Source organism: Liolophura sinensis, chromosome 4 (genome assembly GCF_032854445.1).
Source record: "Liolophura sinensis isolate JHLJ2023 chromosome 4, CUHK_Ljap_v2, whole genome shotgun sequence".
Taxonomy (NCBI): Eukaryota; Metazoa; Mollusca; class Polyplacophora; order Chitonida; family Chitonidae; genus Liolophura; species Liolophura sinensis.
The window spans coordinates 1,131,831-1,144,101 of NC_088298.1; the positions used below are offsets into that span (position 1 = coordinate 1,131,831).

Genomic DNA, 12,271 nt, shown 5'->3' on the forward strand with positions numbered 1-12,271 from the left:
GGTCTTATTAACACCTAAATGACCTAACGGCTTTTCATGCGCTATGGTCAGTATGTCTTTACGATAAGACTTGGGCACAACTACCTGATGCTTAATTGCCCATTCATCCTCCAACGAAACATCGGGAGGCCTCCACTGCCGCATCAATATGCCAGACTTGACATGGTAGTAGCATGGGTCAGGTAAAAATTCACCATCTTTAGCTGCATCATTAAACAAGCAAGAAATACTTGGATCATTGTGTTGTTCAGCAATCTACTCAGTCCTACAAAATGGCTGATCACCACTAACAAAATTAGTATCTACTTCCTGCTGGCTGTCTAATTTGGAAGAATCTCCATCCAACATGTTGTTGAGAAAAGACTCACTCAAATCAACAGTACCACCCTGGTCTGTACTGACTTTTCTAGACATAGCTCTTGTAACAACACAGGACGGATATAAACCCGCTATCTCGCTTTCAACTGGCTTTGTGACTGAATTCAGAGAAGGCTTATCAACCATTAAGGGATCAACAGTAACTTTATCATGTGCTAAGTCATTTCCCAACAACAAATGAACACCCTCAAAAGGTAATGAAGGCTTAATGCCTACCCTGACAGGTCGAGATATCAAATCTGATGACAAATAAATATCATGAAGGGGAACACTGACAAAGTCACTAGACTCTACTCCTCTAATAAGGGCACGAACCCCAGAGTATGACTCTTCAGAAAAGGGCAGAGTATTCATCAACAACAGAGACTGAGATGCCCCAGAATCCCTTAATATCTTTATAGGGGTAGCACAAGACATGTCGCTTCTAAGCGACACTGAACCAGAATTGATAAACGGAGCGAAGCTATCCATAGATTTTTGGGAATCTTATCCAATCCCGTATCAGCTAACTCAGATCTGCTTTTAACTGCTGATGTAACTTGTGCATGTTTTGTGCATTGTAACACAAAGACCTGTGGGCTTAGACTCATTCTGAGCTTCCCGTCTCCTTTTCAACTTGTAACATTTACTCATCACGTGACCTTCCCGCTTGCAAAAATTAAAAGTGACCCTATTTCGAGGACTACCATTCCAATCTGAACTACGTGAACCATGAGATGTAGAACCACTGGAGCCTGGTGTAGAACTCTTCTGTGTAGAGCTACCTCTACCTGTTGCATGTGACTGGGTATTTCTACGTGTAAATGAATTAAATGGCTTACCCGTGTATGTAACCTTCTGTGTCAAGGAATAAGCATCAGCTAAACTGGCTGCCTCTTCAAGTGTACTCGCCTTCTGCTCATCAACGAACACCTTTACATCATTATGAATACAACGCTTGAACTCTTCTACCAGCACAAGCTGACGCAAACTTTCAAAATCCTTGCCTATTTTCTTGGCTATACACCAGCGATCAAACAACTGCTCCTTAGCTCGACCAAACTCAACGTATGTCTGATCTCTACCTTTTTCATAGTTACGAAATTTCTGGCGGTAAGCTTCAGGCACCAATTCATAACCCTTCAAAATTACCTCTTTCACATAGTCATAATTGGAAGCATTCTCTACACTTAACTGAGTGTAAATTTCCCTGGCCTTTCCAATTAGCACACTCTGTAATAACATAGTCCAGAACTCTTTAGGCCACTTTAAGCTATTTGCAATTTTCTCAAAATGCAGAAAATATTTATCCACCTCTTTTTCCTGAAAGGATGGAACTAACCGAATGTATTTGGTCACATCAAATCCTGAATCCTGTCTACCGGAAGGACCCAGTTCCTCATCTCTCTCAACCTCTAACTTTTTCATTTGGAACTCCAATTCTCTTTCCCTCTCTCTTTCTTGCATTTTCAACTTTTCTAACTGTATCTCATGTTCCCTCTCTTTCTCTTTCCTCTTTCTCCAATCTCAACTTTAACTCAAACTGCTTAAACTTAAGCTCGGCATCAGACTGACCCTCGAACTCATAATCAGATAATGCAGAACTATCAAACTTACCTATCCCCACTAAATGTTTCAACTGCATATCTCTTTTCCTCCATGAAGACTTTACGGACAAAAATAAAAATGTCCTTTCACGCCACCTTTACGACAAAAGGGATGATTTCAATTTTGATATTGTAAATTATCCTTATTTGGATAGCAATATACCAAAGGGTTCTGCATATGGCGTATACATATCTCGCCTTGTAGCATTTGTCAGATCTTGCGTAAATTGTGATGACTTTTAATCTGCGTCACAAGTTGTTAGTTCAAAAACTAGTTTGTCAAGGGTATTCCATCAAACGCCTTCATTCTAAGCTCCTCAAATATTACAATGAGTATAGCACTCCTGTTGGCAGGTATGGACAGAGCGTTCAGAATCTCTGGCGATCTGCATTGTGATCAGCCACATAGATGCCGCTGTTATCCTTATGTACATATATATTGCGTATATGATATTTAACAACATAGATGGCGCTGGTTGCCGAGCGTAACCGTCTATCTTGTAGACAGCTTTTATACAGACCAGCATGTCATGTGTAACATCATAGATGGCGTCTCGTATGGTATGAGATCATATTAACGGGAAAGATGTAATCGTCCGTTACTCACAGTGCGACTGAGATACCTGGTTTAATTGTTACTTGACCTGGAACTCATCCATGGACTTTGAATTTGAAATTTGAAAACTGATGACCGCTTCTCTCTTGTGCGTTACCGGCTTTATTTGCTGTTTGTATAATTTCTTACATACCTTTGTCCTTGGGAGCAAGTGTTAAACGTTGTTTTGGAAATGGATCTTGCGACTATCGACTTACGGACTACAAATGGTATATGAATGTCAGACATGACGCTAATAATTCGTACACAAACTGACGATAGCGTCACCAGTCCGCTCGACTTTGAAGAGCCCCGGCGTACGTTTCTCAAAGTCGTAGTGGTCGCGTCGAGGCAACCATTTGTCCCGCCCCTCCTCGTATGCCGCCCACAACTCAGGTTTAACCAAGGATTCCCAGTCCAGGCCAGACCACGCCATGTATGCAGAGTACGTGTTCATGTCGCAGTACTGCCAGTTTGGCATACTGGTACACGATACATCCTATTTGTAAGAGTAGGTTGCAACGAATGGTCCTCTTGCTTACCACTTCGAAGGTGTCATCAATTTGGTCAACTGCACGGCACCAGTAACTTGCGCTTCTTCGTCAGGTCACAAATTTTCACAACCACATGCCGGTTTTGGTTGTCACGGTTTTGCCATAGCCGGAATTTCCCCAAAACTTCATCGTTTCCCCTATAAGAGCCATGGCAGGGTCGGCGTCCCCCTCTCGCCGGGCTTGGCTGACGGCATCTGCGAATGATTGGAAGGCTCGCTCGGGCGTGTACTCATCACTTGGTAGACGCGGTTCACTACCTACCCGTAAGCGAGATACAGTACAACAAAAAAGTGACCACTATGAATACGCGTGTCCTATGGGTACCACACGGCTGTTACACGCGTGTGGAATGCATTACGTCAGGCAGACAGGCACTGCCTGGCAGGCTTTGTTTGCTTGAACAACACGGCTACGATATGTGTGTGGAGAAAACCACACGGATACCACACGCGTGTGATTTTCGTCGTTTTAAATGTCGTTATTACAAATAAAACTGTAATAAAAATACCTATACGTGGTTTGTTTTGTTTTCTTTTCATGAGCAGTTTTTAATGCGATGTAAAAATGGAAAACGTTGTTTTATTACGACACGCTATCTACGTTGCCGTCGGTCGGCCGCGCACTTTTCAAATTTCTGCCGAACTTGACAGATATTCACTGAGAACTACGTGTACCAAACATACAAGAAGATGTCAGAAGTTGTCAGTGTTGTAAAATATGACGTACTGTTTTAAAAAGTGACGTAGTGTTTTTTTTCTGTATTTGCTAATGGGTCATTCCATTTCTTTCAAAACTTTATGTCCCCATCATCAAGAGCTCCATAAAATTAATATATTTCGATAATTCTTAACTAAGAGATGTCTTTTAGATAGATAGGCCACTTTGATGAATGTATGTAATCAATTAAAGTTCAATCAAGAAAGCAGCACAATTATAATTACCACCAGTTCTACCCCAACAAAGTGGAATTTATATGTCCCTAAACAATCTTCCTGCAGAACTACATCGTTTTAAAGTAATTATATATGCCCCAAGAACCAAAAATAAATCCTTATTTACGCATTAGTATGTGTAGTTAATGAATTACCAGTTAAAAGATAGATGACGGTTAACTAAATGTATAATTTTTACATGGTTACGAATGTCCCTCAAAATACCGTCATTTCCGTAACGTCAAACAAACGTAGTAACACACAGAGTTGCATCCCTTCCTGAAGAGGTCTTCAACGTCATTATAACTTTTGAGCCCGCGCAGATTCAGAAAAATGTCTAATGACTGACCAGCTACGTTTTAACGGACACAGTTTTCATCGGTAAGTACTAAGTTTGCGAGCGTATGCTTTCTAGATGTCATTACCGTACAAGTATTAGGCTTGGTGTGATACAAAACATATGATAAATATCATAATCAACCTGTTACTCATGGGTTCTTCTTCAAATACGAAGAGCATGTGCTCACCTCGTGTTGCTTGATTTTGCCCCAGGCCGCAAAGTAATCCAAAATGTCATTCCCGTAATGCTTTACTTTGTTACGGCAATGACATAGCCGTTACGGAAATGACATACATACCTTAATACAACATAATAACTGGAAAATAAAGTACTAGTATCTTGTCTTTTTATTTGTATTTTCTTGACCAGTTAATTGCTTCACTGGGCCATTGTATAACAATCCCCACACATTAAAGATTATATGTTCAAGTCTGGCTCGTGTTAGAGTAGTTTGTTTCGACATTACAGGTGTATATAGGCATTTGACAGTAGCGGCTAGTATTTTAGACTAGCAAAAATAATAAGTCTGTGCATTCACAACTTTTTTTCACTTCTGTTTTAGATTTGAAAATACTTACGCCGGTTTCTCTCTTCGTTAGAATATGCCGTTGTCAAATGCAGAGCGAGTGGCTGCTTGGAGGAAACGACAGCGGGAAAATCCAGAGAAACACAACGAATATAAGAGAAAAGAAAGGGAAAGGTACCAAAAGAAAAAAGAAAGAGGTGTCGTTAAGCCCATAGCAGACCTTGGGGCGAGGGCGCAGAGAAAACAAAAGAGGGCATGGCGAATAAACCAACAAACCAAACGATGTAGGGATTTTGAAATTAGAAGGAACGTCAATGCAATCATGACACCTCCACTGTCACCTACAACGCCGGAGCAGGGGAACCATGCAGGAAGGGTGGAAACAATGAGACGCTTTGGAAGACAGAAAGTAAGAAGGGACAGGGCAAAATCATAGAGAATTGTTTAAACTGAGAGTAAAACTACAAGAAGAAAGAAGAGTGAAAGAAAGATACAAGAAACGTTACCAGAGGCTTCAAAACAATCGGAAGAAACATCGATTAGAGAAAGAGGTAGACGAAATTATCAAACGACATGAACACAAGAAGGCCTTGTTGATAAATCAAGCTATTATTCAACGGATTAGGTCAAGGTACATGCTGTCGAAAAGTCAAGCAGAGAAAAAGATGGTGTCAAGTATAGTCTGTACATATAAAACACTGAAGAAGCTTAAACTGGCCGAGTTTGCCAGGAAGAAACTGGGCTTTTCAACACACTCTTTCAATGCAAGGCGGGGTGGGCAGGTAAGAGAGAGACGGAAACCAAATGGACCGTGCAGACTGAAGGGAAAGGTTGTTGCCTTTCTGAGTCGCGATGATAACAGCCGGATGAAGGCGGGAAAGAAGTCAACAATAACAAGGCTGGGCGTAAAAAGCCAAATCCGCCTGATGTCAGATGATTTTCTAGCTTTCCATTCAAAATTTCGGATGGCGGAAAGTTGCAAAATATCTTACAGTCTCTTTTGCTCCCTACGACCATTTCATGTCATGAAACCAACGGCAAAAGACAGAGAGAAACTTGCCAGTGCAGAATTCATGAAAATTTGAAGTTTAAGATGGAAGCCTGTCATCAACTAAAAGTCATCTCTTCATCAAGTATTGACATTGCTTTGTGTAACATTACTTGCGACATGCAAAAGAAAGCGTGTATGTACAGGGAATGTCCCAACTGTGAAAGCAAAGAACTGGATTTTGATCTCACTGATAGAGGTAAACAAGTGTCGTGGACAGCATGGAAAACAAAGAGGCAGGAGTGGGGAAAGAAAGTGAATGGTGAGACTAAGGTGTCTGTGACCAACATCACCGTTAAGGAACGTGAATATGGAACACTGGAAACCTTGGCAACTGAACTGAATAACGACATCCAAAGGGCGAGTCGTCACATCTTCAACATAACCCATCAATACAAAGCACTAAGGTTTTTAAAGAATCAGCTTACAGACGAAGAAGTTATGGTACATATTAACTTCTCCGAGAACTTTAACTGCAAATATTCTGAGGAAATTCAGAGTATGCGTTTTGAGGCGTCGCAAAGGCAAATAACCCTGCATACTGGGGTCGCCTATACCAGGTCAAAGACTTACTCTTTTTGCACCATGTCGGACAGCTTAAAACATGCTCCGGCGGCAATATGGGCTCATCTCCAGCCGGTCATTCTTCACCTTAAAGAGTTAGAGCCTAATGTCAATGTCATCCACTTTATCAGCGACGGCCCAACTACGCAGTACAGGAACAAACAAAACTTTTACCTATTTTCAAATAGGATTTTTCAACATGGGTTTAGAGAAGGAACCTGGAACTTCTTAGAAGCAGGCCATGGCAAAGGTGCGGCAGACGGTATCGGTGCTGTCATCAAGCGTACCGCAGACAAGCTGGTCAGTGTTCAAGGCAAAGACATCGTGAATGCTGAGGGACTCATGGCGGAACTGGTCAAAGTGAACACCAGTGTGAAGCTGTTCCTGATTTCAGAAGAAATCGTCGATTCATTGGAATCTGAGCTTCCATCTGACTTACGGCCTCTTTCGAAGACAATGCAGATTCACCAGGTATATATAACAAAGCTCGTTTTATAATGGATCGATAGTTGCTTACAGTCGTACCAAGAATGTCTAACTCGTATCACGGTTCGACACTGTTTATGTGCGGGAGAAACCGGGAGAGGCCGAAGTAAACCACCGCCCTTCGTAAGAGGGACCTAATATTGGCATGAGAGTTGCAGCCATCAAGGGCGTAAACTCTCTCGCCCAGTGAGGAACTCCCTTAATTGTTAAAGCGTGAAATAAAATCAGCTGTTACGATATAATTTTGTAGTAATACGTAGATTAAATTATTAGTTTTTCATGAAGATCTTTCATTGTTGATGGCAGTCCATATATGGTAGAAACCAAGTTGTATGAAACAATGCAAACTGGACTATTTAAAAGTTTTTTTTTTTCTGGTTGTAACAGTCCATCCTGGAGAAGTGCGACACAGAGTTCTGTCCTGTTTCTGCAAAAAACCTACTGTATGTGACTGCTTTGGACTAACTACTGCCACCTTCCCAGTTGAGGTATGTATTTATAGACTTATCCACAGTTTTCTGTAGAAGTTGTTTGCTGTCAGAAATGGTCTAAAAGGTTACGTTAAGTTCTGATTTGGTGTCAGTTTGAATCTGCGCGTAATACACACTACCACTGACCTCAATAGAATACAAGAGTGAAAAAAAAATAATCAATATAATTTTTTCCTCTTGTGGATGAAAATTCTCCATCCATATCTGGTTTAATATATATATATATATATATATATATATATACATGTATACATGTATAGATAGGGGTTTCTCAAGCCAGTGTGGATAATTATCTATAAACTTTGTATTCACCAGCATTCAACTCTCTTTTCATTTCAGATCTCGCAGACAAGTGCAGACCAGCCATCTGGTCCAACTGAGACGTCCGATGAGCCAAACGAAGCCCCTGAACAACTAAAACTCATCAAAGTTAATGTTGTAGATGAGAGTTTGGTTTCAAAGTACTGCGTTGTACAGTACGACGGTAGGCCATATCCAGGCGTTGTTTTGACAGTGGACGATGATGAGGAGATGGAGGTCCAGGTTATGCACTGTGTTGGCAAAAATAGGTACTTTTGGCCAATGATTGACGACGCAGTATGGTACAGGAAAGGAGATGTCGTTACATTGCTTCGGGATCCCTCAAGACCGGTCACCAAGCGCCACTGTGAAACTGACAAACGTGTTTGGCGTCTCATAGAATCAGAAATGGACCTGGACTGATTTCTAGCAGTGCGAATTCACTGAGATTACCGCTGACGATTTGTTCTACTCGATATCGTTTCATCGAGTTTTGCTTTTTTCTTCATTCAAAATCATTGTATCCAGTTCGAGGGACTACGTAGACCTATTGTTTCTTCAGATCTAACGGATTGATGTCATTTCCGTAATTACTTATCATTACCGTAACTGATTGTCATTACCGTAATGTGTGTTTATTATAACTCTAAAATCGCACGAAACAACAAAAGACCAAAGACAAGGCCTGGGTGTTCGTTCATTTGCGTTATATAAAATAACCCATTGTTGAAATCTGAGGTTTGCCGTGAATCGTGGTTTCCAAGATTGAATATTGTATCGTAATTCCATTATACAATCGGATCTCATGAAGCATGCGCAGTTTTTTGCACAATGGTGATTGTATTGGAGTGATTTATGCTTATCGAGCTGTGCCTTTCTAGTTGGCAAACCAGTACCTTGTGTTAAAAAGAGAAATAAACAATGTGGATAATGTTATATGAAGTTTTGATCTTATTCAATCAATGTTACGGAAATGACAAAACCAAAAAGATGGCCAGACAATAATGCAAAATTATTTAATTATAACATTGTTGACTCGCTGCAGGTCGTTTAGACTCGTTACACGTCATATCAGCAACCATTCAACATAACTGAATAGCTCTCTTTGCACTTGTCGTGAATTAACAATAATGGTGAGATTTCCGCTATTTTTTGGAATAACCCTAATACGTTGCAGGACCAATAAAAGTTTTTGTAAGCTCCGATCTAGTGTGCCGAAACTGCCGGTGTAAAAGTGTAAGCCCAGAGGCTTGCACAACGTAATGCCTTCAATCAGTATTCAATTAATTTAGTGACACACATATATTTAAAATCAAAATAATTCTTTAAATACGAACCAGCAATTGCCTACGAGCATGTGTATTTACGTTGTGCCATGTATAGTACATTTAATCCTGAAAAAAAATACTGGAAATAAACCTTCACGGGTACCGCAGCTTCTCGCCGCCATTTACGTTCAAAATGAACTTCATCCGACTCGGTTCTCTTTTTTCAAAGCCGTTCAGATACAAACACAAATTACTCATTATGATAACAACTGCATGTATAATTCTGGACTCGTCAACTCCCCCTTCCTTCGAGCAATTGAAAACAACTTACGGGTTTTCCGCACAAGCACATTTAGGCCCCGCCTTCTGTTCACATGATCTTAAATTACGAATACAGCAGGGTGGGCAATCTCACATAACCTTATGCTGACATCCAACATGTACAAAATAACCTAAACTTTAAAGTAAAATGGTATAAATAAATATCGCAGCGCTGGTCTTCAAGTGGCCTACAGTACCTTTTTGTTTTTTAGCGGTTCACGGTCGAATGTAGGTTAAAAATGGAGACAATTTTGTCTATTCTTTCAAAATAACCTGCTGAAGCAAACTGGTTGCATAAATTTTATTTATTTTTTATGACTGGTGTTTTACCCCACACTCAAGAATATTGTATGCATAAAAGCAAGTTTGCCTATTGAGACAAGTTTCAGCTGGCAGCAGAGGAGAAGGAAAATGGTATGTTCATTATCGGCCTACTAAAATAGCATTCAGCATTTGTTTCAACCGTAGTTTTTTTTTTTGGTTTTTTTTTGCCATGCTCAATAATGTGATTATATAATTTGTATTATTGATGGTCTTAATATTTCTACAGCCGTTTTAAAATTAATTTTCTATAGACTGCCATACATCTTAATAATTTTTTCTAAATCTATTTTCTCTATTTCAGAATACCTTATTCTATTCGACGAGGACGGCAAGACAACTAGAATGTCAAAACCAAAGTTTTCTGTGCCGTCCTCGGAGATTAAAATCTCCTCTGTCTGCCACCTGCTTCATGGCGGGCGAAAGTATCTGGTGGAGATCCTGGCAATTGGAGGTAAATATATCATTCTTACACATAAGTAAAATGTCATTCTCTTTATGTCAGATTATTACAATAAACATTTTCAATATTTTATAAAAATAATAACCTGGGCCAAATCTTCTCTTTTCAATGTGTAGCACCAGAAGAACTGGACATAATAGATCAGGCCTGGCCCCAAACCCACAGGGGCCAGGCCATTACAATGTCCCTGGAGTCCCGACATGGGGCTCCATGGGGCTATATCTCCATTTGGCCTGAATACAAGGTATCAAAAGCTCTGTTCAAGATTTGTTTAAGTTGTTCTTTAGAAACACCCTTGTTTCTTTCTGTTAGTAGACCCTTTAATGCTGTGCTGATGGTGACTTTATGCTTGGTTAGAACTTTTTTGAATAAAGTTATTCAGGTTGATTGATTTATTTGTATTCACTTGTGTGTTCTGAATCGAAGTATCGCCTTACCACTCTTATATCACGGATTAAAATATTGTTTACTGCAAACGTTCACTAAATGTTCAATGCAGATTATATAAAATGAAGGTAATGCTATGCAATACACACGATTATAAATTTCAAAAGTGTTCTCTAGATGGTTAAATGTTATTACAATGCAATGCAAATAATACTTGCAGTAACCTTTAACTTTATTTTGTTATAATTTGCTTTTTTTTGCAGTTGATGGAAGAAATTGATTTTTCTGCTTTGGGGGAAGAGTGGGGGGATTTGGGGGATTTAGGGGATTTAAGTTTCGTAAATGTATCAGTAGAGGGGAATAGTGGTGAGGGGATTAGTAATGACATTTTGGAAGGCGTTAGTGTAGCTGGGGGGTGCTAGAGTGGGATAGTATTCAAGTATTGGTTGAGGTGGTCTTAATGTGGCAATGGGGGGTGGGGAGGGGAGAGTGAAGGTGTAGCGGGGGAATCTAGTGTAGGCAGTAGTGGGGAAAAAGCAGGGAAGCGAGGTAGTTCGGGAGAAGGGAAAGGGGAATGGGAAAGGAAAAAGAAAGATTGCGCATGAGGTAGAAAGCGGGAGTAAAGCAAAGGTAAGGTTCAGTTTTAGTTGCTTGTAACAAAAAGGCTGTGTTAATATTATCTGGAAATGGCCTTCGTATTATTCCCATATAACTTGTCTGTAAATGTGTATTGAAACATGTCATGGTAAATGTAATCTCACACTAATGATATCAGTAAAAGCCGTCCTGCTGTATACAGAAATAGTCAACACCTGTATCAAGAATATCAAAGCATGCTGTTGTGAACTGCAAGTCCATTTTTACTAATTGCATAAAGTATGTAACTAATTATGTCTTAGTAATCATGTCATATTTTATTCTGTTTCAGATGATTGTATTGAGGGATGGGATTTTGGGAGGGGTGACAGGGCAGAGGGCCACAGAGTTTCAGACTTTGTGGACATTACATCGAACAACGACCTGGTAAGAACTGTAGACATCTTACACATTTATACAATTTTAGGAAATAAATCTGTACTTCTGTAATTGTAAAACGCACAGACTATTTCACATAGCACTAGGGATAGGCTTCCAGGTGATAAACTGTGGAATGAGTATGTATATTCAGGATGTTAATTACATCAATATTAATGTAACATTATTGTTCATGATTAGGGCAATATTGGATTAGAATATATTTGCCATAACCCGAAAAGAGGTTGTTTCACAAAATAGTTTATCATGCGCCTAGTTATCATGTAGACCTTTTTGAAAACAAGAATGATTTTCAAACAACCAATCTTCTTGCTAAATGTTTATACATATTTACACAATAAATTGACGTCATCCCTCTGTTGCCGGACCAGATTCGAGAGATTGTTTGGCAGGAACTGGTTTTCCTACACAGAAGAAATACATCGGAGGTTTGAGGGCATGCTGAAGCAAGAGCTGGCTGAAATACTGCCAGGGTTGCTGGAGAGACAGGGAAAAGGCAGAGTCCTTGCCTCCCCACCTGCCTCTTCCTCAGTTGTCCCCTGCACTGCCTTCCACCCCTCCAGAGATGCCATCTCCTGTTGAGGTGGGTGTTGCTAAGCAGCATCTAAGGCTTGGTGCGCATAAGGATGATTGCCATTTTACGCATGACTTGTGCGTCATCCCGGATAGTGTGGTG

At 40.2% G+C, this 12,271-nt stretch overlaps 1 protein-coding gene across 1 annotated transcript; it reads left to right on the forward strand.

Moving 5' to 3' along the window:
- Window positions 1-6,079: 6,079 nt before the first annotated feature.
- On the forward strand, window positions 6,080-8,957 carry LOC135464851 (uncharacterized). Its single transcript, XM_064742419.1, has 3 exons — window positions 6,080-6,993; window positions 7,386-7,497; window positions 7,840-8,957. The coding sequence occupies exons 1-3, from the start codon at window positions 6,080-6,082 to the stop codon at window positions 8,221-8,223; spliced, it is 1,410 nt and encodes a 469-aa protein (XP_064598489.1). The 3' UTR covers window positions 8,224-8,957.
- Window positions 8,958-12,271: the final 3,314 nt, after the last annotated feature.

Bases quoted from the DNA above. Each gene is read 5' to 3' on its own strand.
- LOC135464851 (XM_064742419.1), top strand. From the start codon at position 6,080: ATGCAAAAGAAAGCGTGTATGTACAGGGAATGTCCCAACTGTGAAAGC. The intron at 6,994-7,385 runs GGTATATATAAC...TTTTTTTTTTCT, and splicing joins AAGACAATGCAGATTCACCA to GGTTGTAACAGTCCATCCTG. The intron at 7,498-7,839 runs GTATGTATTTAT...TTTTCATTTCAG, and splicing joins CTGCCACCTTCCCAGTTGAG to ATCTCGCAGACAAGTGCAGA.